Consider the following 23,449-nt stretch of genomic DNA (forward strand, 5'->3'; position numbering starts at 1 on the left):
GCTAACTAAATCCTAGAATAGAGAGCACCCCAACACTCACCTACAGTGAGGCTACTAACCTAATTTACAGTCTACTGAGAAACAGAAAGGCTACTTACTGTTCACTGCAACCCACTCATTTAGATCTTCCCCCTCAGGAAGCATGACAGCCATCCGGAGGTTTCCACTGCCCAGTGTGGCCTCTGCATGCTTTAAGAGCTCATACTGGTGAGAACCCTCTGGTATGTTCTTCTTTGGTTTAAACGTTTTAGAGGAGCGACTACCACTATGAATAGAAAAGAAGAAAAAGGCACATCAGTGTTTAAGGCATGACTTTCAATAGGGTCTACTATACTATATTACTGCATAAAATAACAGCAGTGATCCTAAAAGTCCACAAATAAACAACCCTAAATTGTATCAGCTACATTAAATCCCGGCAACATCACTGTTGTAACTACTGTGTTTGATTACCCAAAACTCCTACAAACCTTCTCTACATTCCCTACTGTAACTCCAAAGGAGAAAAAGAATTTTTAGCTATAACTAATCCAACTAACTAATCTAACAATAAATTACTGATTCAGTAATCTATAAAAACAAAAAAGTACTGGGGACTTCTCTGGTGGTCCAGTGGTTAAGACTCTGTGCTCCCAATGTGGGGGCCTGGGTTTGATCCCTGGTCAGGGAACTAGATCCCGCGTGCAGCAACTAAGAGCCCGCGTGCCACAACTAAAGATCCCAAGGGCCGCAATGAAGATCCCACACGCCACAGCGAAGATCCTGTGTGCCACAACTAAGACCCGGTGAAGCCAAATAAATAAATAAATAAATATTTAAAACAAACAAAAAAAAGTACTTCTGTGATCATCTTCAGTCATTGTATTCCTTTTTACCCCTATTCTAAGTCTCTCATCCTAATACAAATAATTTGTTTCCTTTGTATAAAAACATAAAGATATAATTTTATATCAATGAAGCACAAAAATCCTAGAGCAAGAAAGAAAAGCTACATGTGCTTCTATCCAATTATAGGAAGCAACAGCAATCTTAATCCAGAATCCCAGGTATGCAGATAAGTAGCTAGACATTAATATGGTTGCTCAAATTTCTAAATGTGTGTATGTATACACAAAGAAATATATTTTTTAAATGAATCAATGGAAACTCATCTTAGAAATGGTTTTAAGAGTTTTTAAGAGACGGATTCTTCTGTTAATGCTGGCAAATTCTTTTTTTTCTTTAAAGAGATGTTCAAACGGATAGCCCCTTTTTTTATATATAAATTTATTTATTTATTCACTCATTCATTCATTCATTCATTTATGGCTTCGTTGGGTCTTCGTTGCTGTGTGCGGGCTTTCTCTAGATGCAGAGAGCGGGGTCTACTCTTCGTTGCGGTGTGTGGGCTTCTCATTGAAGTGGCTTCTCTTGCCGCAGAGCGTGGGCTCTAGGCGCACGGGCTCACTAGTTGTGGCTCACGGGCTTAGTTGCCCCACGGCATGTGGGATCTTCCTGGACCAGGGCTTGAACCCGTGTGCCCTGCATTGGTAGGCAGATTCTTAACCACTGCGCCACCAGGGAAGCCCCAATGCTGGCAAATTCTTATCAAATTGTATTATATTCTAGTCATCCATTCTCAATACTCCCCTGCTCTTCTTATGAAAAGCAACAGATAGGGAAAGAATGAATTAGAAGAGGCTGGATAAGTAGGAATTATCTAAAGTTTAATGTTACTAAATTCATACTACCGTTAGCATTCAGACATTTGAACATACGAATTTGAAAATTAAATTCCAAAGAAAACAGATAAACAATAGTTATACTTTCCAAGCTCTCCAAAGCTTTTCACTTTTAACACCCTTCTCCCAAGCTTAGCCCCGAGATCTCTGCTTTTTTCCCCAAGATAAAGCAGTAGTTCTTAACCCTGGCTGCATTTTATAATCACCTGAGGAGTTTTCAAAAAATATTGAGAATCCTGAGAGAAACTAAGAATCTACTTACTAGTCAACCCAAATATCCAATTCAAATGACAGGTATTTTTCACTTTAAGATGATGGTATTCTCATTTACATGGAAGTCTCTCAGGTGTTTATTTAGAGTAAAGTGATGCTCCTCAACTCTAACCTTGGTCCCTCTCCCTGCCAGATATCTCTACTCAGCAGCCCAGGATCTCTTTACAAACACTAATCGGATGATGTTACTCCTCTGCTTAAAGCCATTCAGTGGCTTTCCACTGCACTCAGAGTAAACCCCAAAGTCAATATTAGACACAGGGTCTGGACCCACACTAGAGTGTGGAAACTCTTCTTCAGTTTAATCAGATAATGTATTAAATGCCGAATTCTCTCCCAGCATCTCTAAAATGTGAAAACGTAGAAAAGGTCATTATGCTTACCAAGCTGGAAGCTTATTTCATTTTCCTGCTCCTTCTCATCCTTTACCAAAATTTAGTGTGAGAAATAAACTTCACCAATATTTTTTACAAAAAGTCATTTTACTAATTTATGTATGATTAACTACAAAAATAGCTCTCCTAACATCAATCTGGTGCATGTCTTCAGGCCTAGTGTTAAGTACATTCGCTTTAATTAGCCCACTGCTGAGACTGGTGCAGCAACTGAGGTGACAAGCTGCTCTGAAAAGGGCTGGCAGAGTACATGAGAACAACAAGGACATCAGCTGTGCTTGCATGCAGGAGGGTCAGAGCCTCCTCTGCTCCCCTAAACCACCTATTTATTCAACCACTGTCCCTTCAAGTTTTAGGTTTCCAAATGTTTTCTTGATTGATGACCCACCCAGAATTGGTCTTCCACAAAGCTAAGCAAATATACCTCAAAGACCTAATACTTGGGTAGAAAGAAAAAAAAAAATCTGAGTTTGATTTTGTAAAGGCCAGTTTTGACACTTATCAGCTGTGTCAAGCAAATTACCCAACTTTCTCGAGCCTATTTTTTCTTTAATAGTGAAAACCTAGTAACAATAACAAAACATTACCACTACCTGTATCATAAAGAGCTGCAAAATGAGAAAATAATAAAGGTGAAAAAAGTTTCTAAAGCTGTAAAATGCTGTGCAAATGTTAGTATCCTTCCTTTTTCTGAACCAGAATGACTCATAGTAAAAAAAAGAAATGGTAGTGCAATGTACAAAGCTGTATTCAACCCCTATTCCCATCATTGTCTCCTAAGACTGGGGAAAATATAACCTTACTTTGGAAACAAATGCTCTTACACATCAAGTTCCAAACAGAATTTTTAAAATGGTTTTTGGTGCTATTCCCATGTCACGGTTCAGGTGATCTCAGAATAATCATGGAGCTGGGCGGGAAATCAAGAAAACAAGGCGCTAGTCCTCATTTTGCTATTTTCTCCTTATGTTACTTAGGAAACCACAAATTATCATCTGGGCTTCAATTTCTTTACTTTGTTTTTTGAAAGTCTGGAAAATAACTTTTTACAAAAGGGTATAATTTAGAGATGAGATAATGTTTATAAAATGTTTTTAGTTCCCTGAGGACTCCCTCCTCGGTTCCTCATTTCCATGTACATTCATACTTCCAAAATGCTTTCAAGTCCTCCATCAAATTCCCCTTCTTTCTGACCCTTCTGCTTTATTCAGGCAGAATAATTAAGCATTTCAGTATTCTGATTTTTTAAATGTTCTTTTTTAAAACTATATTCAGTTTTTCTTCAACTACCTGAAACTTCAACCAGGATGCACCCTACCCTGGAAGGGGTGGTGATTCAATCCTGCTCCTTATTCCCATGTCAAAAGATTAAGAGAGTCCTCAAGTTCAAAAGTACAAGTACCAAAGCATGTACACAAAAATCCTCATCAATGAGTGCAAGTTCTTAAGGTAACAATGTATGTGGCCAAATGCAAATATATCTCACATGACAGGTTAAGACATTTGATGCAAATATTCAAAAACATTTTCAATAACATCAAGTATGTAGCCCTCCCACCCACCCCACCCCCTCAGAAGAAATTTCTGTATCAGAAGAATCTCAGAAGAAATATCTTGTGTATCCTTCCAGAGAGTCTTTGTCTATACAAGCATAAGAATGACTGTGCCTGTTTTATACAGTTCTTGCATACTATAGTATACTAAATAATGTTTTTCACTTAACATATCCAGAATATTGTTGTGTATTAAGGTAGAAGTATATCTACTTTATTCTTTTTAAAGACCAAATAATATTTCCTTATATAGGTATATAATATTTTCAATCACCTACTGATAAACGTTTAGGTTGTTTCCAGTTATTTGTTACTTCAAACAATGCCACAGGGACTTCCCTCGTGGTCCAGTGGGTAAAACTCCACACTCCCAATGCACGGGGCCCAGGTTCAATCCCTGGTGGGGGAACTAGATCCCACATGCGTGCCGCAACTAAGATCTCGTGTGCTGCAACTAAGACCCAGCACAGCCAAAAATAAATAAATAAGTTTAAAAGAAAAACAAAACACTAAGATTCCAAGAGCGTTTTAAACTATAAAAAACAAAACAAAACAAAAAAACAATGCTGCAGTAAGTACCCTCATATTATGAAAGATAAATTCGTAGAGATAAAATTGCTGTGCTAAAGAGCACATACATTTTAAATTTTTATATAAGGTCTATTTTTTCCCCAAAAATAAGTTGTACCCTTTTAAAACCCATTAACAACGTATGAGAGTAGCTATATACTTTTTTGGTCTTTGAGCACAGGGATTCAATTGCTAGTTTCTCTTGTACAGCTCCCAACAGGGCATCATAACTGTGTGAGAGTTTAGAGCTTTCTGATTAGAATGTAAATGTGACTGACAATTCACAGCATTACCCTGAGGTCTTTTCTTTCCAAATAAACATCCAGGAGTCAGGTTTGTTTATTCTAGTCCTCTTACTCATATTTGAAGGACAATCAACTTCTAGAGCAAGACAGGATGGCTTGACAGGTAAATAACTGAGTCTAAAGGGAAAACTCTGAACACATATCCCTTATAATTAGTCATCCAATTTGATCACCTTTTGTAAATTTCAAAAGCATCATTTATTTCCTCTTTGAGTCCCTAAATAGATTAGTCCACACTGTGACACCTACATTTATTCTCATAAACCATTTCTTACTATCTCAACACAGTCACACTCATCATTACCCTCAATTTTAACCCTTTATTGTTCAATCCAACTATCAACAAAATTGATATTTTCTAAGTTGGACTGCAGAATCGTAAGGCTGAAGGAATTGGGGGGGCAGATGTACAGAGAACTCAAAACAGGGGCACTGGTAAGGGTTAGAAGAATACAGATGTGTATATTTTGACACTGAAGAACATGTCCATATATTCAAAATTAGAAGTAAATTAACATCAACTTATTTGTGTCAATAACTCCATACCTTCAAAGTTAAGTGACTTACTCTGACCACCTAGCTAAATTAAATGGCAGAAGTGGGACTCAAAAACAGTCCATTATCTTCAAGTTACTTAACATTACTAAGCCTCAGCTTGGAATAATAACATCTACCTTACTATTGAACCCTGTGGTAAGAACTCCACTAATATTAGCTCACTTTGTTCCACCTCTAGGTACCAACCTGATATTCACAACAGTAGCTCCTTCTATAGGTCTAAATCCAATACTAGAGATCAGATACTTGATAAATACTTGTTAATTGATAGTTCCAGTCAACTTCAGGCTGAGAACTCCTACACTAGGATAGTAATGATGATAATTAATATTAACTAATATTTACTGCAGGCCTTGTACTCTTAAGTATTTTACATGCAATATCCCATTTAATCTTCATAACTCTATGATATACATGCTATACTTTATTTTACGGGTAACAAAACTGAGACTTAAAGTACTTAAATAATTTGCTCAAGCTTATAATATTGGTAAAGTAGGAGCCAGAATTTAAATCTAGGATTTAAATATTTAAAGCCCATTCTTTTATCCACTAGCCAACACTACATGATGCTTACCTTTATTTTCTATCCAATTATTTCTATTTTCTTCCTCTATCACCAAAGTTTAATCAAGTCACTTATGAAACAACACAAGGCTAATTTGTCCTGAAAGTGTCATTAGTAGGTACATTTTTAAAAACAATCTACAAAGTACCTAATTCCATTTCCTCTCTTCACACCTCTTCTGATTTATATGAATATTTACTACTGCCATTAAGGAAAAATACAATTTCACGAGAGAGTAATTTCCCCTAAAAGGTTGCCAAACACATCTGTACTTTCAGAAACACACATATGCACCAGTAAAAAATGTTAGAAACTGTCAAAATCAAGTAGAATGGGTTCTAGACATAATAAAGTCAAAGGCTAAAGGCTAAAAGCTATGAGTACCAAAAATACAATCTTGATTCAGAAAGTCAGCAATCTGAACAGACATATCTATAAATACATTTCTACCTTACATCCTTTTAAAATCACTAATCACTGGTGGTGCTGTTGCTGTTATTGTTAATGTTACGAGAGTAAAAAAAAAAAAGAAACCCTCAATATTTCTGGAAAGCAAGAAAGAAGGCTAAGAGAAGATCAGAAATTGAGGAAATCTGGTAAGATTAAAAAGTTGATGAGATACAGTGACAGTGAAAGTCTGAAAAAAACCTAGCCTAGAACGTGCCCAGTAGAAGACTCAATGAACATGCCCAGTAGAAGACTTACCTTCTTAGTGAACGTAAGAGTGGTTCCCACTGTGCTTCAAGCTCAGAATCTGGACTACAGGAAAGTGAAAGGACTGTAAGAGACTCTTCAGGAATTATATAGGACTGTGATTCAGAGTCTCTGAGCAAGTGAATCCCAATACCCTCCTCTGCTGACCTTTTTCTGAGCAGTAGGCAAGTGGCAGCAGGTATTTAACATTAGGCTAAAGCTCAGTGCTTTCAGGACGAGCAGGTTCCTCTGTAGGCAATTTACTAAAATTAAAAATTCTCTTCTGTGAAAGACACTGTAAGGCACACAGACTAGAAGAAAATCTTTGCAAACCATATATCTGATAAAGCACTTGTATCCAAAACATACAAAAAGTTCTTAAAATTCAACAATAAGAAAACAACCCAAGGAAGAAATGGGCAAAAGATATGAACAAACCCCACCACAAAAGATAAACAGATGGCAAATAAACATATGAAAAGACAGTCAACATCATTTGCCATCAGGGACTTGCAAACTTAAACGAGATACCATTACACACCTATTAAAGTGGCTACAATCCAAAAAACTGACAATACCAAAAGCTGATGAGGATGCAGAGCAACATTCATTGTTGGTAGGAATGCAAAATGGCACAGCCACTTTGGAAGACAGTTTGGCAATTTGCTATAAAGCTAAACAGAATCTTTCCATACAACCTAGCAAACCCACTCAGGTATTTACCCAATTGAGCTGAAAACCTATGTCCACCCAAAAACCTGCCTGTGAGTGTTTATAGCAACTTCGATCATAGTCGCAGAAGTGGGAAGCAACCAAGATGCCTTTCAATAGGTGAATCAATAAACTGTGGTACATCCATAAAATGGAATATTATGATCAGAGATTAAAAAGAGACAAGCTATGAAGCCACAAAAAAATAAAAAACAAAACCATGAAGAAGCCGTAATTGAATATTGTTAAGTGAAGAAAGTCAGACTGAAAAGGCTACATAGTGTATGATTCCAAATACAAGGCACTCTGGAAAAGCTTTAGAAACAGTAAAATAATCAGTGCTTGCCAGGGGGTCAGGGGAGGGGAGGAGAGATGATTAGGTATATTACCAAGAAAACTGAAATTTATGTCCACAAAAACTTGTATATTAATGTACACAGCACCATTATTCATAAGAGCCAAAAAGTGTGAGCAGCCCAGAAGTCCATCAACTGATGCATAGATAAATAAAATATGGTATATTCATACAATGGAATATTATTCATCCATAAAAAAAGAATTAAGTACTGATAACATGTTATAACATGGGTGAATCTCGACAATATTATTATGCTGAGAAAAAAATTCAGACACAAAATATGAAGTATCACACTTTTTATGATTCCATTCATATGAAATGTCCAGAATAGACAAATCCATTGAGACAGAAAGGAGACTAGTGGTTGCCAAGGGCTGGAGAAGAAGAAATAGAGAATGACTACTAATGATACAAAGGTTTCTGTTGGGTGTGATAAAAATATTCTGGAATTAGTTGTGATGGTTGCACAACTTTGTGAATATACTAAATCCACTGAATTGTATACTTTTTTTTTTGGCTGCAACACGCAGCATGTGGGATCTTAGCTCCCCAACCAGGGATTGAACCTGTGCCCCCTGTAGTGGAAGTGCAGAATCTTAACCACTGGACCACCAGAGAAGTCCTGGACTGTATACTTTTAAGGAAGAATTTTATAGTATGTGAATAACAGCTCAACTTTTTTAAATGTTTAAAGAAAAACCTTTACTATTAAAAAAAAAAGGAGCCTCCCAATAACATTCCTCACCAGTTCAATAAGTCAGTTTCTTTCATCCATTTATTCACTCTTGCATTCCTTCATCCAACTAGCATATTCTGACCACCTACTATATTCTAAGTAGCACTGTTCTAAGCCCTGAACAAGAGAATCTCTACTTTCATGGTGGGGAGAGGAGGTAGAAGAAAAAGTAAAACCAACAAAACACTACTGGGTAGTGGTAAGTGCTATGATGTAAATAACAGAATGATGTGACAAATAATGTAATGTGACAAGGCACTATATTAGGTTAGATAGTTAGAGAAGGCCTCCCTAAGGCCAGAAAGACAAGAAGAAAGAATCAGCCATGGAACGATCTGGGGAAGAAGGAAGAGCATTCCACACTTATAGGATAAACTAGCACAAAAGTGACTTTTTCAAGGAAGAGGGGTTAAGAAGGTAATGGTGATGAAGGCAGCATGAATGATGGCAACAGTGGTATAAGAAATCAGAGTCTTGTAGAACCACACTAGCTAAGACTTTAGAGATCAAAGTATGGAATTTAGATTATCATTTTAAGTATAAATGTGAAGACTTTGCAGATTAAAAAAAAATGGAAGTATAACATGACAATTTAATGGTCTAAAAAAGATCATTCTAGTTGCCATGTAGAGAATGGACTGGGAGGAGGGCAAAAGTAGAAACAGAGAAGCCAGTTACGAAACTACAAAGAAGAAAGAATGAAAGAATGATCGCTTGGACAAACAGGGGCAGAAAGATGAAGCCAGATTCCAATATTTGTAGGTAGAACCAACAGGACTCACTTTGGATTTCAGAATTTGTGGAGAGTGGTGAAGAAAAGACCATCAAGAAAGACTCCTAGGTTTTTAGTATCAAGCAGGTAGAAAATGAGCCATTTATTGAGATAGGTCTGGGAAGATGGATTTTGCACAAATTGAGATACCTATTAGACATCCAAATGGTTAAGTTAGGCAGGCAATTGTACCTACACGTCTCAGGTTCAGAGGAAAAATAAGATTGAAGGTAACTAATACTCTTGGCATTCTCACTGGTTAGCACAGTGCCAAAAGATGCACTAGTATATTATTAAAACAAGTATTTTATAAGCTATGAGAAGTCCTATAGTAAAGAAAAGTGCTTATGGTTTAGCTCAGGGCTTCCCAAACATCTTTAGTCATGGAAACTTTTCTTCCACATGTTGACATCTTGCTCCTTAACACACATTAGGGATCACTGCACAAGTATATTAAACTGCTAACTGCGTTACCTCTCAATTTTCAGCATATTCCTAACACTTCAATTGTTTAAAGTGTAACTCCATGACTTCATGCAACAACAGGTAGAGGGTTGGTCAATTCGCTATTTATTTAATACCCCATAAAATTTTATAACCTAATCCTTAGAAAATAAAAAGCACTTCACAAGCAAAGGCCAATTAGTTTCTACATCTGTGAAGTTATGTGAGGCATAATTTTAGCTATAGATGAAGACACTAAAGTTTAATCACTCATCTCCAATCACACTCTGAGCTTCTAAGTTGTATACAGACTGCAATTTCCTTTGCCCAGAACTGAATTCATTATTCAGTAAATAGGTACTAAAACCACAGGAGATTTTAGGAAGTGCCCATAGTTGAATATCTAGGTGATTTCCATGCAACAACAGTAACTGCATTTTCTGAATCCTCTACAATGCGCCGGACTGTTAGAAGGAAGAAACCAAAACTTGCATATGCAGGGCTCAGAATGAGCATCAACCTGCAACTGAGTTGGCAGTAATTCCAAATATACTGATATTTCAACCAAGAAACACCCAGGGAGCTTGAACATCACTTCTTTTATAAAAACTTTTCCTAACCTTCCATGAAAACCTCTCCATCCTCTCTTCTGTCTCCTTGTAGCTTAAAACACCTGTAACACATCTATGTGTTTGTTCTCTTTCAGATACCTCTTTTGAATAGGAGGCTGTGGCCTCTTCATTTTTGTAACTACACTGCTCAATGTGGTATCTGGGATACAGAATAGGAAAGGGCAAAGGATTTGGAGTAAAGACCCAGTTTCAGATCCTGTCTTCATAACTTACTAGCTGTGAAATCTTAGATAAATCATATAACTTCTCCAAGCTACAACTAAACACTGGACATGACATCACCAATTTTGCAGGACCATTATGACAATTAAGTGAATGAATACATTTAAAGCAGCTTAATTTTTTAAAATAAGTTTTTACATTCTTTTTTTTAACATTTATCTATTTTATTATTTTTTTGGCTGTGTCAGGTCTTAGCTGCGGCATGCGAGGTCTTCATTGAGGCATGCGGGATCTTTCATTGCAGCATGCGGGTTCTTTGTTGCAGTGCCAGGCTTCTGTCTAGTTGTGGCGTGCGGGTTTTCTCTCTCTAGTTGTGACACGCAGGCTCCAGGGTGCATGGACTCTGCAGTTGTGGAGCGTGGGCTCCAAAGCACATGGGCTCTGTACTTCGCGGCATGAAGGCTCTCTAGTTGTGGTGCGGGAACTCAGTAGTTATGGCGCGTGGGCTTCGTTGCTCCATGGCATGTGGGATCTTAGTTCCCCGACCAGGAATCAAACCCGCGTCCCCTGCACTGGAAGGCGGATCCTTTACCACTGGACCACCAGGGAAGCCCCTAAAGCAGCTTAGTTTTAAGGTAGCTCTCACACAGCAAATGCGCAGTATAGGAAATGACAGCTTAAAAATGCTCAATGAATGAAGGACTATATGTATATGCATTTATACGTATACACATACACACACATATAGATAATCATCACTTTATCCCTGTATTAGTCCATTCAGTCTACTATAACAAAATGCCACAGACTGGGTGGCTTATAAACAACAAAAATTTATTTCTCACAGTTTTGGTGGCCAGAAGTCCAAGATCAGGGTGTCAGCATTGTCAGGCCCTCTTCCGGGTTTCTGACTGGCCACTTCTCACTACCTCCTCATATGGTGGAAGGGATTAGAGAGCTCTACGAGATCTTTTACCTAAGGGCACTAACCCCAGTAATGAGGGTGGAACTCTGAAGACCTAATCACCTCTCAGAGGCCTCACCTCCTAAGACCATCCCATTGCACATTAAGATTTCAACTTATGAATCTGGGCGGACACATTCAGACCACAGCAATCTCCCTGCCATACTTCTACTAATCCATAAAGGGTCAGATTAAAACAGTACCTCCTCATGCTTACTCGTTTTCATTTTTCTTTCTCGCTCTCACTAGACTGTGAGTTACTCAAGAATATGGATCATGTCTTGGTCATCCTTGAATCCCGAGAATCTAACAAAGAACCTGGGACATAACAGGTTTACTAATAAATGTTTATGATCTTAAATAATGATACTGAAAGGAGAGAAAAATCTTGTTCTTATTGCAAGGAGCAATTGTTCTCAGTATTAAAGAAAGAGATTGACCCATCATCTTTATTTGGTGCAACAAATCTAAAAGATTTTAAACTACAGCAAAAGAAGTAACAGATGGATTGGGGAGATTTCCTAACCCTGACACCAAAATTTCATTTTCAACCTTAGGCCCTTTAACTCCTAGAGGAAAACATAGGCAATACACTCTCTGACATAAATCACAGCAATATCTTTTTAGATCCATCTCCCAGAATAATGGAAATAAAAACAAAAATAAACGAATGGGACCTAATTAAACTCAAAAGCTTTTGCACAGCAAAGGAAATCATAAACAAAATGAAAAGACACCCCACAGATTGGGAGAAAATATTTGCAAATGATGTGACCAACAAGGGATTAGTCTCCAAAATTTACAAACAGCTCATGAGGCTTAATACCATCAAAACAAACAACCCAATCAAATAATGGGCAGAAGACCTAAATAGACATTTCTCCAAAGAAGACATACAGATGGCCAAGAGGCACATGAAAATATGTTAAACATCGCTGATTATCAGAGAAATGCAAATCAAAACTACAATGAGATATCACCTCACACCAGTCAAAATGGCTATTATCAAAAAATCCACACACAATAAATGCTGGAGAGGGTACGGAGAGAAGGGAACCCTTATACACTGTTGGTGGGAATGTAAATTGGTACAGCCACTATGGAGAACAGTATGGAAGTTCCTTAAAAAGCTAAAAATAGAGCTACCATATGACCCTGCAATCCCACTCCTGGGCATATATCCAGAGAAAAGCATGGCCCGAAAGGATACATGCACCCCATGTTCATTGCAGCACTGTTTACAATAGCCAAGATATGGAAGCAACCTAAATGTCCTTCAACAGAGGAATGTATAAAGATGTGGTATATATATATATATATACAATGGAATATTACTCAGCCCTTAAAAAGAATGAAATAATGTCATTTGCAGCAACATGGATGGACCAAGAGACTGTCATACTGAGTGAAGTAAGTCAGACAGAAAAAGACAAATACTGTATGATGTGGAATCTAAAAAGAAATGATACAAATGAACCTATTTACAAAACAGAAACAGACTCACAGACTTAGAGAATGAACTTATGGTTACCAGGGGGAAAAGATAAGGGGAAGGGATAGTCAGGAAGTTTGGGATCGACATGTACACACTACTGTATTTAAAATGGATAACCAACAAGGACCTACTGTATAGCACAGGGAACTCTGCTCAATGTTACATGGCAGCCTGGATGGGAGGAGAGTTTGGGGGAGAATGGATACATGCATATGTATGGCGGAGTCCCTTTGCTGTGCACCTGAAACTATCACAACATTGTTAATCGGCTGTACTCCAATATAAAATAAAAAGTTAGCTGACCCGGAATCGCTGGGGAGGGGTGGCGGAGGCGCGGGCTGCTGGCGCCATGGTCTTCCTCACGGCGCAGCTCTGGCTGTGGAACCGCATCACCGACCGCTACTGGAGGGTCCAGGAGGTGCTGAAGCACGCGCGGCACTTCCGGGGGAGGAAGAATCGGTGCTGCCGGCTGGCCGTCAGGGCTGTGACGCGAGCGTTCCTGCAGTGCACCCGAGCCCGCAGGGTGAAGAAGAGGAACCTGTGGACGCTCTGGATCAGTCGAGTTACAGCTGCTTCCCAGGAACACGGCCTCAAGTACCCAGCATTCATCCTCAACTTGATTAAGTGCCAGGTGGAGCTCAACAGGAAAGTACTTGCAGATCTAGCCATCTACAAACCAAAGACTTTTAAATCTTTGGCTGCTTTGGCCAAAAGGAGGCGACAGGAAGGATTTGCTGCTGCCTTGGGGGATGGGAAGAAGCCCGAAGGCATTCCTTCCAGGGTGGCACAGCACCTCTGAGGGGGATGCTGACACCCACTGACTGTCCTTTGAGGCTGAGCATCTTAGGAAGTTTTTTTCTTCCCCCATGTGATGATTATACTAAAATAGGGACTAAGAGCTATTTGTCAACAATGAGTAAGTTTGACTTGCATTTGTGTTAATTTACATTTCAGTAACAGGCCTGAGAGAAAAGGCCTTATCTTGCCTCTTTTGGCACAGGTTCAGAAATCTCACATGGATTGTGTGAATAAAATTTGTGTGGAACGCAAAAAAAAAAAAAAGTTAAATAAATAAATAGGTCAATCAAAGCAAGACATCTCAGTCAAAGCAAGCCTACTCCTCCCATTGGGGGAGGGGAGGGGGAGGGAGGAGGTAGCTCTTATTTTTCATTTTATTTAGTTATTTGTAATAAATAAATAGGTTGCGGTTTCCTCCCATAGTTTAGAGCAATTTAACTTTACTTTAAAAACTAATAAGCACTTCCTTGTAGTAACAGGATTTTTTTTTCCACCAAAGTAAAAGTGGAGAATTTCCCTGGCATCTATTTCAAAACCACAGCTCATCATAAACAGCGCAACAAAAGATCAAGTCTGCAGTCTTGGCAGTAATGAAACAATCTTTACATCAGGTACAGATCTCAAGTTAACAGTAGAGCAAAGATTCACCTACAACTCCTATAGTCCATCATTTGCCTTCAAATATGAAGCAGTAACACAATAGGTATCAACTCAGTGACACAGCAGTTTTACTGGTCTAAATGCTTTGAAATTAAACTCTTACAATAAAGCCAGCCTGACTAGGAAAAAAAAGACAAAGTTAAAATCAGATGGAGCCTACTCATCCTTATCTCATACACTTTTAACTGAACTTTCTTTTTTTTTTACCAGTCATCCGTAGAGAATTAATTCAAGGGTCATTTTTCCTCAGGAAGCTTCACTGATATCCTAAGCTATGTTAAGGATGCCTTCTCCATGTTCATACAGAACACTAAAATGTGTCTCTATTTTACAATGCGCCATGAGATTCTCAAAGGCAAGGACTGTTTCAAGCCATCACTGCATCTCCAGAACCTAGCAGAAGGCCTAGGTCAGAACACATCCTCAACAAAAGTTTGTTGAGCTAAACTGATAAAGGACTCCAGGTCAAAAACGGTAAAGTAAAAGCAAATATTTTGACAACATTTGCTAAATTTATATTCTGAGCTTATACAAATAGGCCCAGTCATAATAGATACAGAAGCATAGTACATACTATACATGCATAGTTGTAGCTAAGTACATAAGATGGAAATACCTCCTGTAATGTTCTTAAAAATGTATACAATTTTTTCTTTACTGACCTTTTTACCTCTAGTTCTTAATCTATTTTGAGCCTCTGATAATCTGAAAGACATTATGAACCTTCTCTCTAGAGACATAATATTTTGCATACAGGAATTCAGGGAAGTGCTAAAACCTGCTCATAAACCCAGAAAAAGAACTCCTGCCCTAGTCTGTCTCCCTTCTCTCAGGCTACCATGAGAACATTCGTTTTCTCCTGAAATCTTCTAAGAGCTCCACATTTATTTTCTAATCCTTTAGATGTATTCTTTTGGATAAAAACACACAGATGTTAGGATGATAAGTATAGGTCTTTCAGTCAATTAAAAACATCTACAGTTTGTATTCTACGGTTTATTCTTTTTCTATTAAATAGTAACTCTAATAGAAAGCTTTGTTCATATTTATACAATACTTTATATTAAAGTTCAAAACCACGGCATTTATAAGAAAGTCAATGCATTAAATTAATAGTTTTAAGAAAAGAAGAAGCCCATGTTAATGCCTATAAAAACTGATAAAGTGTCCTGGAAAACAGGAAAAGCCATTTCTTTTATTACTGGAACTGGAGGAATATATTAGAAACATGAATACAAAAGTTATAAATCATTTTTCTCCTATAAATCTAATTTCAAATGCAGCTAACTGGTTTTTGTTTGTTGCTTTTTTTTCTTTTTTTAATAAAACAGAGATAATTCCTGATTTGGAGATAAATTTTAACCAATGAATAATTCAGGTCAAAGGAATTAAAGTTTAAATGAGATTTGCTAAAGCACACTCTAGAAGCATAATCTGAATAATCTGGAGTACCAGTGAGGACTGATAATAAACAATAAATAAAAGCTCCTTGCAGCTCAAATTTACATTAATCTGTACTTTTGTAAAAATTAGAGTTATTGAACTCTGTTTGGTGGAAAAGGACTCTTAGACTCACTACGTGCTAATACATCGCAGTAACAGAACTCAAAAAACATTAAGTAGTTTAACACAGTGATATAATTTCCTTTCTCTTAGAGACACCACAAAACTGTGGATGCTTAACAGAACATGGCAATAAAATGGATCAGTACCTATAAGAAGACTATTCTGAAGAGTGATGGTTAAAGACGGTGGGCTGAAAACACACATTAGCTTCCACTCCTTACTCAAAGTGATAATAAAGTGAATTTTTAAAAAAATCAATCCCATAAGGATAAAGAGAATAAAAGAGAAGAAAACAATTTTAGGAATTAGAAAGTAGATGAATAAATAACTGAATTAACAAACCTAAGGAAGGACTTCCCTGGTGGCGCAGTGGTTAAGAATCCGCCTGCCAATGCAGGGGACACGGGTTTGAGCCCTGGACCGGGAAGATCCCACATGCCGTGGAGCAACTAAGCCTGTGTGCCACAACTACTGAAGCCCGCAAGCCTAGAGCCTGTGTTCCACAACAAGAGAAGCCACAGCAATGAGAAGCCTACGCAGTGCAATGAAGAGTATCCCCCAATCTCTGCAACTAGAGAAAGCCTGCACACAGCAACGAAGACCCAATGCAGCCAAAAATTAATTAATTAATTAATTAATTAATTTTTAAAAACCCACACATATCTAAGGAAACTTAACCCTAAACTTGGAAGCAACCCAATTTATACAACAGATCCCATAAAAGATTCAGGATACTGATTCAGGAATCAGTATCCAAGTAGGATACTCTGGAAGTATCCAAGTAGGATACTCTGGAAGTAGGAGTGAAGATGGAACAAGACTTCCACAGTCTGTTTAAGGAGTTACACACCCAGACCCCCTCTGCAATCTACACAGTAGGCTTCTGTACTACCTCCCATCCTAAGAAAAGACTAGAAGCTAAAGGTTTATTCTATGAAGAGGGCAAAACAGAGAGGGTGTCTGCCTTGGCAGATACAGTCACAGGCACAGTTGCGGGCAGATGTACCATATTTAACACTGGGTGATTAGATGAGTTTAAAAAAATCAATGTTGAGACCCCTAGCCTTTTCCCCCAGCAGGATCCCCAGAACCCTGCAGTCGGGATAATAATCTCCAAGCGAAGACCAATTGTGCTTTTTTTTTTTAGCAAATCTGACCACACCACATAAAGACCTAGAAAGTACTTTATCCTAGGGGTTCTTCAAGGTAACAGCCTAGCCATATCACCCTTCAGCAAATCCCACAGTTGACATGCCCACCACACACATGCACAGAGTTCCAATTCACTTTTCAGTTGTCCTACTTGTAAATAAAAGCAGAAAGCAAAAGGGTTACCAGGTCTTGAGGGAAGCCTCTAATGTGAAACAAGACATCAAAATAGACAGAAAAAAGCAACTAAAAGGATAAACAATGGCAAAGAATAAAAATGCCCCCCTAAAATTAATATACTCAGTGATAGGAAAAAAATATTGCTTCATGAAATGAGAAAGGAATACTATATATAAAAAAGAAAAGAAGACCCTTGAAATTTTTTTAAATGGTAGCAGAAATGAAAACCATAATAGAAAGAATAGAATATAAAACTGAAGTAATCTCTCGGAACGCAAAGCATAAAAAACAAAGAAAGAGATGTAGGAGAAAAATATCAAGGATCTGTCCAGGAGGCCCAGTATCCAAGTAATAAGAATTCCAGAAATGTATAACAGAAAAACAAGGAAATATTTTATCAAGAAAATACTTTATCAAGGAAATAAACCAGGAAATTTTCCCAGAATTGAAAATGCCTCTTTATTTATTTATTTTTAAATTCTTCTCAAGCCCTTCCTTCCTCCCTCCCTCCCCCACTCCCTCCCTCCCTCCCTCTCCCTCCCTCCTTCCCTCCCCCTCCCTCCCCCTCTCTCCCTCCCTCTCTCCCTCTCTCTTTCTTTCTTAGCTTTAGCATGCATGTGGGATCTACTTCCCTGACCTGGGATGGAACCCGGGCCCCCTGCATTGGGAGTGCAGAGTCTTAACCACTGCACCACCAGGGAAGTCCCCAAAATGCCTTTTTTAGACTGAAAGAGAGACCACCAACTCAGTGGATGAAAATAGACCCACAACCAAAGATGCAATTATGAAATCTCAGAAAAAAGAGAACTTAAAATTGTCCAGAGGAAAAAACAAGTTTCATACAAAGTATCAGAAATCAGAAAGGCATCTGGACTTCTCAATAACAAGTAGAACACCTCATCCATATAAATTAAAATTAAAATTCTGTGGGAAAATTTACAGCCTAGAACTTGATACATTGACATAACATCAAGCAAGTATGAAGGTAGAATATATTTCTAGACACATGAGGTCTCAAAATATTAACATTCCACTTACTGTTTTTAGTTAGCTTTTAGACAGTATGCCCCAAATAAGGGAGTAAACCAAGAGACAGGATGTGAGACCCAAGAAAAGAAGAAATCCAACCAAAAACCATGCAAAGGGAATCCCCAGAATGAAGGTGAAGGTAGATTCCAAAAATAACAGCTACACAACAAGATTAAGAAGATAAAGTGAGAGAATCTGAATGTATTTGAAGGTTAACTGAGGGAATGTTTGGGGATTAAAAAAAGTATTGACTACACAGAAAATAAAACAAAAAATTTCCAGAAACACATAAAGTTGTTCAGGAAAGGAAAAATAAAATTACAGTACATATACTTGGCTCAACTGTCAACAGTGTTTATATAGTATTAACTGCTATACTGAGAAGCAGGCAGGATGGGATGTGTGTGTGTATATATATATGGTATGGGAGGGGGTGATAGTCTCTTCTTCCATAATAAGAATTCAATAGTTAATGCCTAGAAATGAAAAAATCAATATGTAACAAGATAAACTAGTTAGAGATAAGAAATTAAAAATCAGGTAAAAGAGCTCAAATGGCTGTAACTAGAAGCAAGAAAAGACAGATTGTTTTTATGACAAGCTTTATAAAACTATTTGACTCTAAATCATGTGCATGTATAATACTGACAAAAATTAAAATTAAAACTTAAAAAGTTTGAAAGCTTAATAAAAAAGTTTGAATGTTCACCAAAACATGGCAATAAAATTGGGTTATTTACAGAAATGTTAATGAACTGCTCTATCTTTAAAATCTAAACATACTGTGCAATATATTTCTGACCCCAGTATGATTTACAGTATACTATGGATAAGTAAGCCAAAATCACCTATATATATGCAGACTTGTCCTAATGGTTTATTAGCTGGTGGCTGCTATTGCTACCATCCTTAGCTCTATTATCAAAATTGTTTCAAAAACATACATTCACCTTAGAAACTTGCCAGATTCAATCAGTTTGATATACCAGTGGTCCCTGAGGAAACCAAAAGCCATCAGTTAAATACACATCAAGTTGAAATTTGTAAAAGTAGCATGCAGCACAAGGTAGTGGGAAAACACCGATGCTGACTGGACCTAGGGCCCTGGAATCAGAGTACCTCTACTACTTGAGAGACCTTGACCTGATTACTTAGCCTCTCTGGAGACTCATCTGCCTCATCTGAAAATGAAGAAAGCATTATGCTGCAGAGTTGTTTCAAGGATTAGAAACCAGGAAGTAAAATACTACTGCAATGCCTGGCACAAGGCTCAATAAAAGCCATCTACCGTTATTATTTAACTTGAGCATTATCTACCTCATAAGGAATAGGAGAAACCTTGATTTTACCGTTGCGTACTCTAGGCTGGAATCCCTAATTTGCCTTGTATTAGCTGGGTGACTTTGGGTAAGTTACTTAATCGCTCTGATTGCAAAAAAGAGAAATCATATCACCTACCGTGTGGGATGGTTCTGAAAACCAAATGATATGTATAGAAATACAGAGAATAAGCTGGTGCACAATCAGTGCTCAATAATTGATACCAGTTAAATATATCTGTACCATCTCTTTATCCTTTATCCTTCATAGTGAAGGTCCATCATAGACATAAGCTTTGTTATAGCTACACACTGTCCGGGCCTCTCACTGCTGTGGCCTCTCCCGTTGCGGAGCACAGGCTCCGGACGCGCAGGCTCAGCGGTCATGGCTCACGGGCCCAGCCACTCCGTGGCACGTGGGATCCTCCCGGACGGAGGCACGAACCCATGTCCCCTGCATCGGCAGGTGGACTCTCAACCACTGCACCATCAGCGAAGCCCCACACTGTCCTTTTTTAATAAGCAATTGTAGAAAGTGTGAAGTCATGTAATGTCAAAAAATACAACTAAAATGGTAAGACACTTGGAATTCTTGGTATAATCAAGATTAGTCTCATTAGAATTTGTTTATATAACTAAGTGTAGCCTTGGAAAATCACAAGATCCCAGAGTCTCAACTGGTTCATCTAAAAATAAGAGGTTGGAACAAAATCTTCTCTATTCCTAAAAATCACTAAATGTAAATTATTTCTCCAGAGATTTAATCTCATTCTTACCAATCCCACAAGCCACCATAAATCTTTTCAAACACCATAAGGAAGAAACACTGAATGTTGTCAAATATAAAACTGTCTTTTTTAGAAATAAGAAAACAAGGCACAAAAGTACGATTTTACCCAACTTACACACTCCAGATCACAAGAATAACTGAATTCTTCTATAAAGGAACTGAGGGAAAATATTTCTTTTAATCAAGATTGTTTCATTCTCCCTTTCTGTTCAGAAGCAAGGATTTCCATATTTCAGACCACCAATGGTTCAAGCATGAGCTTATGGTGCCCAAGCATAGGACAAATCATGATACTTCTAAAGGAAGGCTAAAAACAAGAACGGCTGGTGGCTATCAGTGTGATGTCAAGAAAGTCCCTGTGAAAATAATACACAGATGCAGCCAAACCTGAGAATACACGGCAAAGAAAGGGCTGTATAAAACTCCAGGAAAGATACAAGTTAAAAAAAAAAAAAAAAGGCCCTTTAATCCTAATACAGTCAACTGTAAAAGTGACATTTCACATTATCTGAGATTCAGTAATGCTCCCCAGTACCTGGAAAGGGCTTCAACTGTGACTATTTAAAAGTAAGAGAGAATAACACAAATGAGTGAAAAACATAAAAGAGGAGAAAAAAGTAAAAAACGCATAAAACTAAATGAAAAAATCTTCCCCTCTTCTCTCCAGTTTCTTTTCGAACTAAGTGAAATGTAAGTATCAGAACTGCCATAAAAAGAACAAATTCATTAAGGCTAGCAGGGTTCCTCACACACACAAGTATGCAAAGTATTTACTGATAAAGTAATAGTGTTCTGAGTTTTTATAACACATAACTTATCCATGTTTATTATAGTTTGACCTGTAAGTGCTCAAAAACAACAAGCATACCATAAAGGCATATTCTTCAGATTCATAAGCAATTAGACACTACTATTCACTCAAAGTTTGGGGAAAAGATTCTCCACTTTGAAATAATCCAGAAAGAAAACCCCTGGTGAAGCTCTCTATCAAACTCCATGAGAAAGGCAATAAATGTGTTGAGAGTAACCAGTGAAAAGCAGTTTTACATCTACCTCCAGAATCTATAGGTCATTTTTACAGCTCCAGGTACATGTTTATCATTTGCATTAAATTATCAGTTTCCTATCCACATTAAAATATCAGAAAGATAACTTAGAAACAAAAAATCCGATTGGAGTTAAATACCTCATTTTGTAAAATCCACCTCTACAGATAATCTGTGCCTATCTTGAAGAAAAGTAATATTTTCCTAGCAAGTTATTAAAGAATTTTAAAATTAATTCTACAGTTACTTTTCATGACTATTAATTTTTAAATTTCACTTATTAAAAAATTACATTCTCAATTTTAACATAAAAGATATCATTTTCCCCTTTTAAATTAAAAGAGAAAAAAGGATGATGACAATAAAAGCAAACACCCTAACTATGCAATTAGAAATAAAGGGAACATACAACTCAACAACAAAAAATCAAACAACCCAATCAAAAATGGGCAGAAGACTCAAATAGACATGTCTCCAAAGAAGATATACAGATGGCCAATACACACATGAAAAGATGCCCAACATCGCTAATTATTAGAGAAATGCAAACCAAAACTACAATGAGATACCACCTCACACAGGTCAGAATGGCCCACATTAAAAAGTCTACAAATAGCAAATGGTGGAGAGGGTGTGGAGAAAAGAGAACCCTCCTACACAGTTGGTAAGAATGTAAATTGGTACAGCTTCTATGGAAAAGAGTACAGAGGTTCCTCAAAAAACTAAAAATAGACTTGCCATATGATCCAGCAATCCCACTCCTGGGCATATATTTGGAGAAAACTATAATTCGAAAAGATACATGTACCCTAATGTTCACTGCAGCACTATTTACAATAGCCAAGACATGGAAACAACCTAAATGTCCATCAACAGATGAATGGACAAAGAAAATATGGGGTGTGTGTGTGTGTGTGTGTGTGTGTATACACACACACACACACACACACACACACACAATGGAATACTACTCAGCCATAGAAAAGAATGAAATAATGCCATTTGTAGCAACATGCCTGGACCCAGAGATTATCATACTAAGTGAAGTCAGTCAGAAAGAGAAAGACAAATACAATATGATATCACTTGTATGTTGAATCTAAAATATGACACAAATGAACTTACTTACAAAACATAAACAGACTCACAAACATAGAAAACAAACTTATGCTTACCAAAGGAGGAAGCGGGTGGAGGAGTGATAAACTAAGGGTTTGGGATTAGCAGACACAAACTACTATATATAAAACAGATAAACAACAAGGTCCTACTGTATAGCACAGGGAACTATATTCAGTAACCTGTAATAAACCATAATGGAAAAGAATATGAAAAAGAAAAATATATGTATAACTGAATCACTTTGCTGTATATCAGAAACTAACACAACACTGTAAATCAACTATACTTCAATTAAAAAAGAAAGGAAGAGGGACTTCCCTGGCGGTCCAGTGGTTAAGACTCCGTGCTTCCAATGCAGGGGGTGTGGGTTTGATCCCTGGTTTGGGAACTAAGATCCTACATGCTGCGTGGCGTGGCCAAAAAATTTACAAAAAAAAAAAAAAAAGAAGGAAGGAAAAGAGAGAAAGAGGACAGAAATTCTTTGGAAGAATCTTTACTATTAACCTGTTTACTTGGTTATATGTACAGACATATTTACATATATATGTATATATTTATATATATTTACACATATACATATATATTTATATATATATATTTGAAGCCCAAGAAGCTCTCACAATTATTATTCCTAGCTGTGCGATGCTGGTGGAGATGCAGGGATATGAGCACTCACGTTCACTGCTATTGGAACACAATTTACAGTGGCAGGTAGGGAATGTGCCTGGCATATATCGATTCTTGAAAAAAGGGTAAAACAACAAGGTCTCTACAAAATTGTAAAATAAAGATCCAATAAATAGGTGTTCCAAATCTTTCTGTGCTCAACAGCCACCTATTTCTAGCTCCCCAAAAGTCTTTAGAAGGGAAAAATTAGAGC

General features: G+C 37.5%; 2 protein-coding genes across 2 annotated transcripts in view; one reads left to right on the top strand and one right to left on the bottom strand.

Moving 5' to 3' along the window:
• MOB1B (MOB kinase activator 1B) overlaps window positions 1-23,449 on the bottom strand; it is a 54,185-nt gene that overhangs the window by 17,099 nt on the left and 13,637 nt on the right. Inside the window, exon 2 of the mRNA XM_082653795.1 lies at window positions 99-265. Within this exon, the coding sequence (XP_082509921.1) occupies window positions 99-265 (167 nt within the window). The remainder of the gene's footprint in view (window positions 1-98; window positions 266-23,449) is intronic.
• LOC309821917 (large ribosomal subunit protein bL20m-like) lies at window positions 13,242-13,709 on the top strand (the record flags this gene model as incomplete). The annotated part of the gene is made up of 1 exon (XM_082653483.1): window positions 13,242-13,709. The coding sequence occupies exon 1, from the start codon at window positions 13,260-13,262 to the stop codon at window positions 13,707-13,709; it is 450 nt and encodes a 149-aa protein (XP_082509609.1). The 5' UTR covers window positions 13,242-13,259.

The sequence above is a fragment of the Grampus griseus genome, assembly GCF_964374135.1.
Source record: "Grampus griseus genome assembly, chromosome: 4".
Classification (NCBI taxonomy): domain Eukaryota; kingdom Metazoa; phylum Chordata; class Mammalia; order Artiodactyla; family Delphinidae; genus Grampus; species Grampus griseus.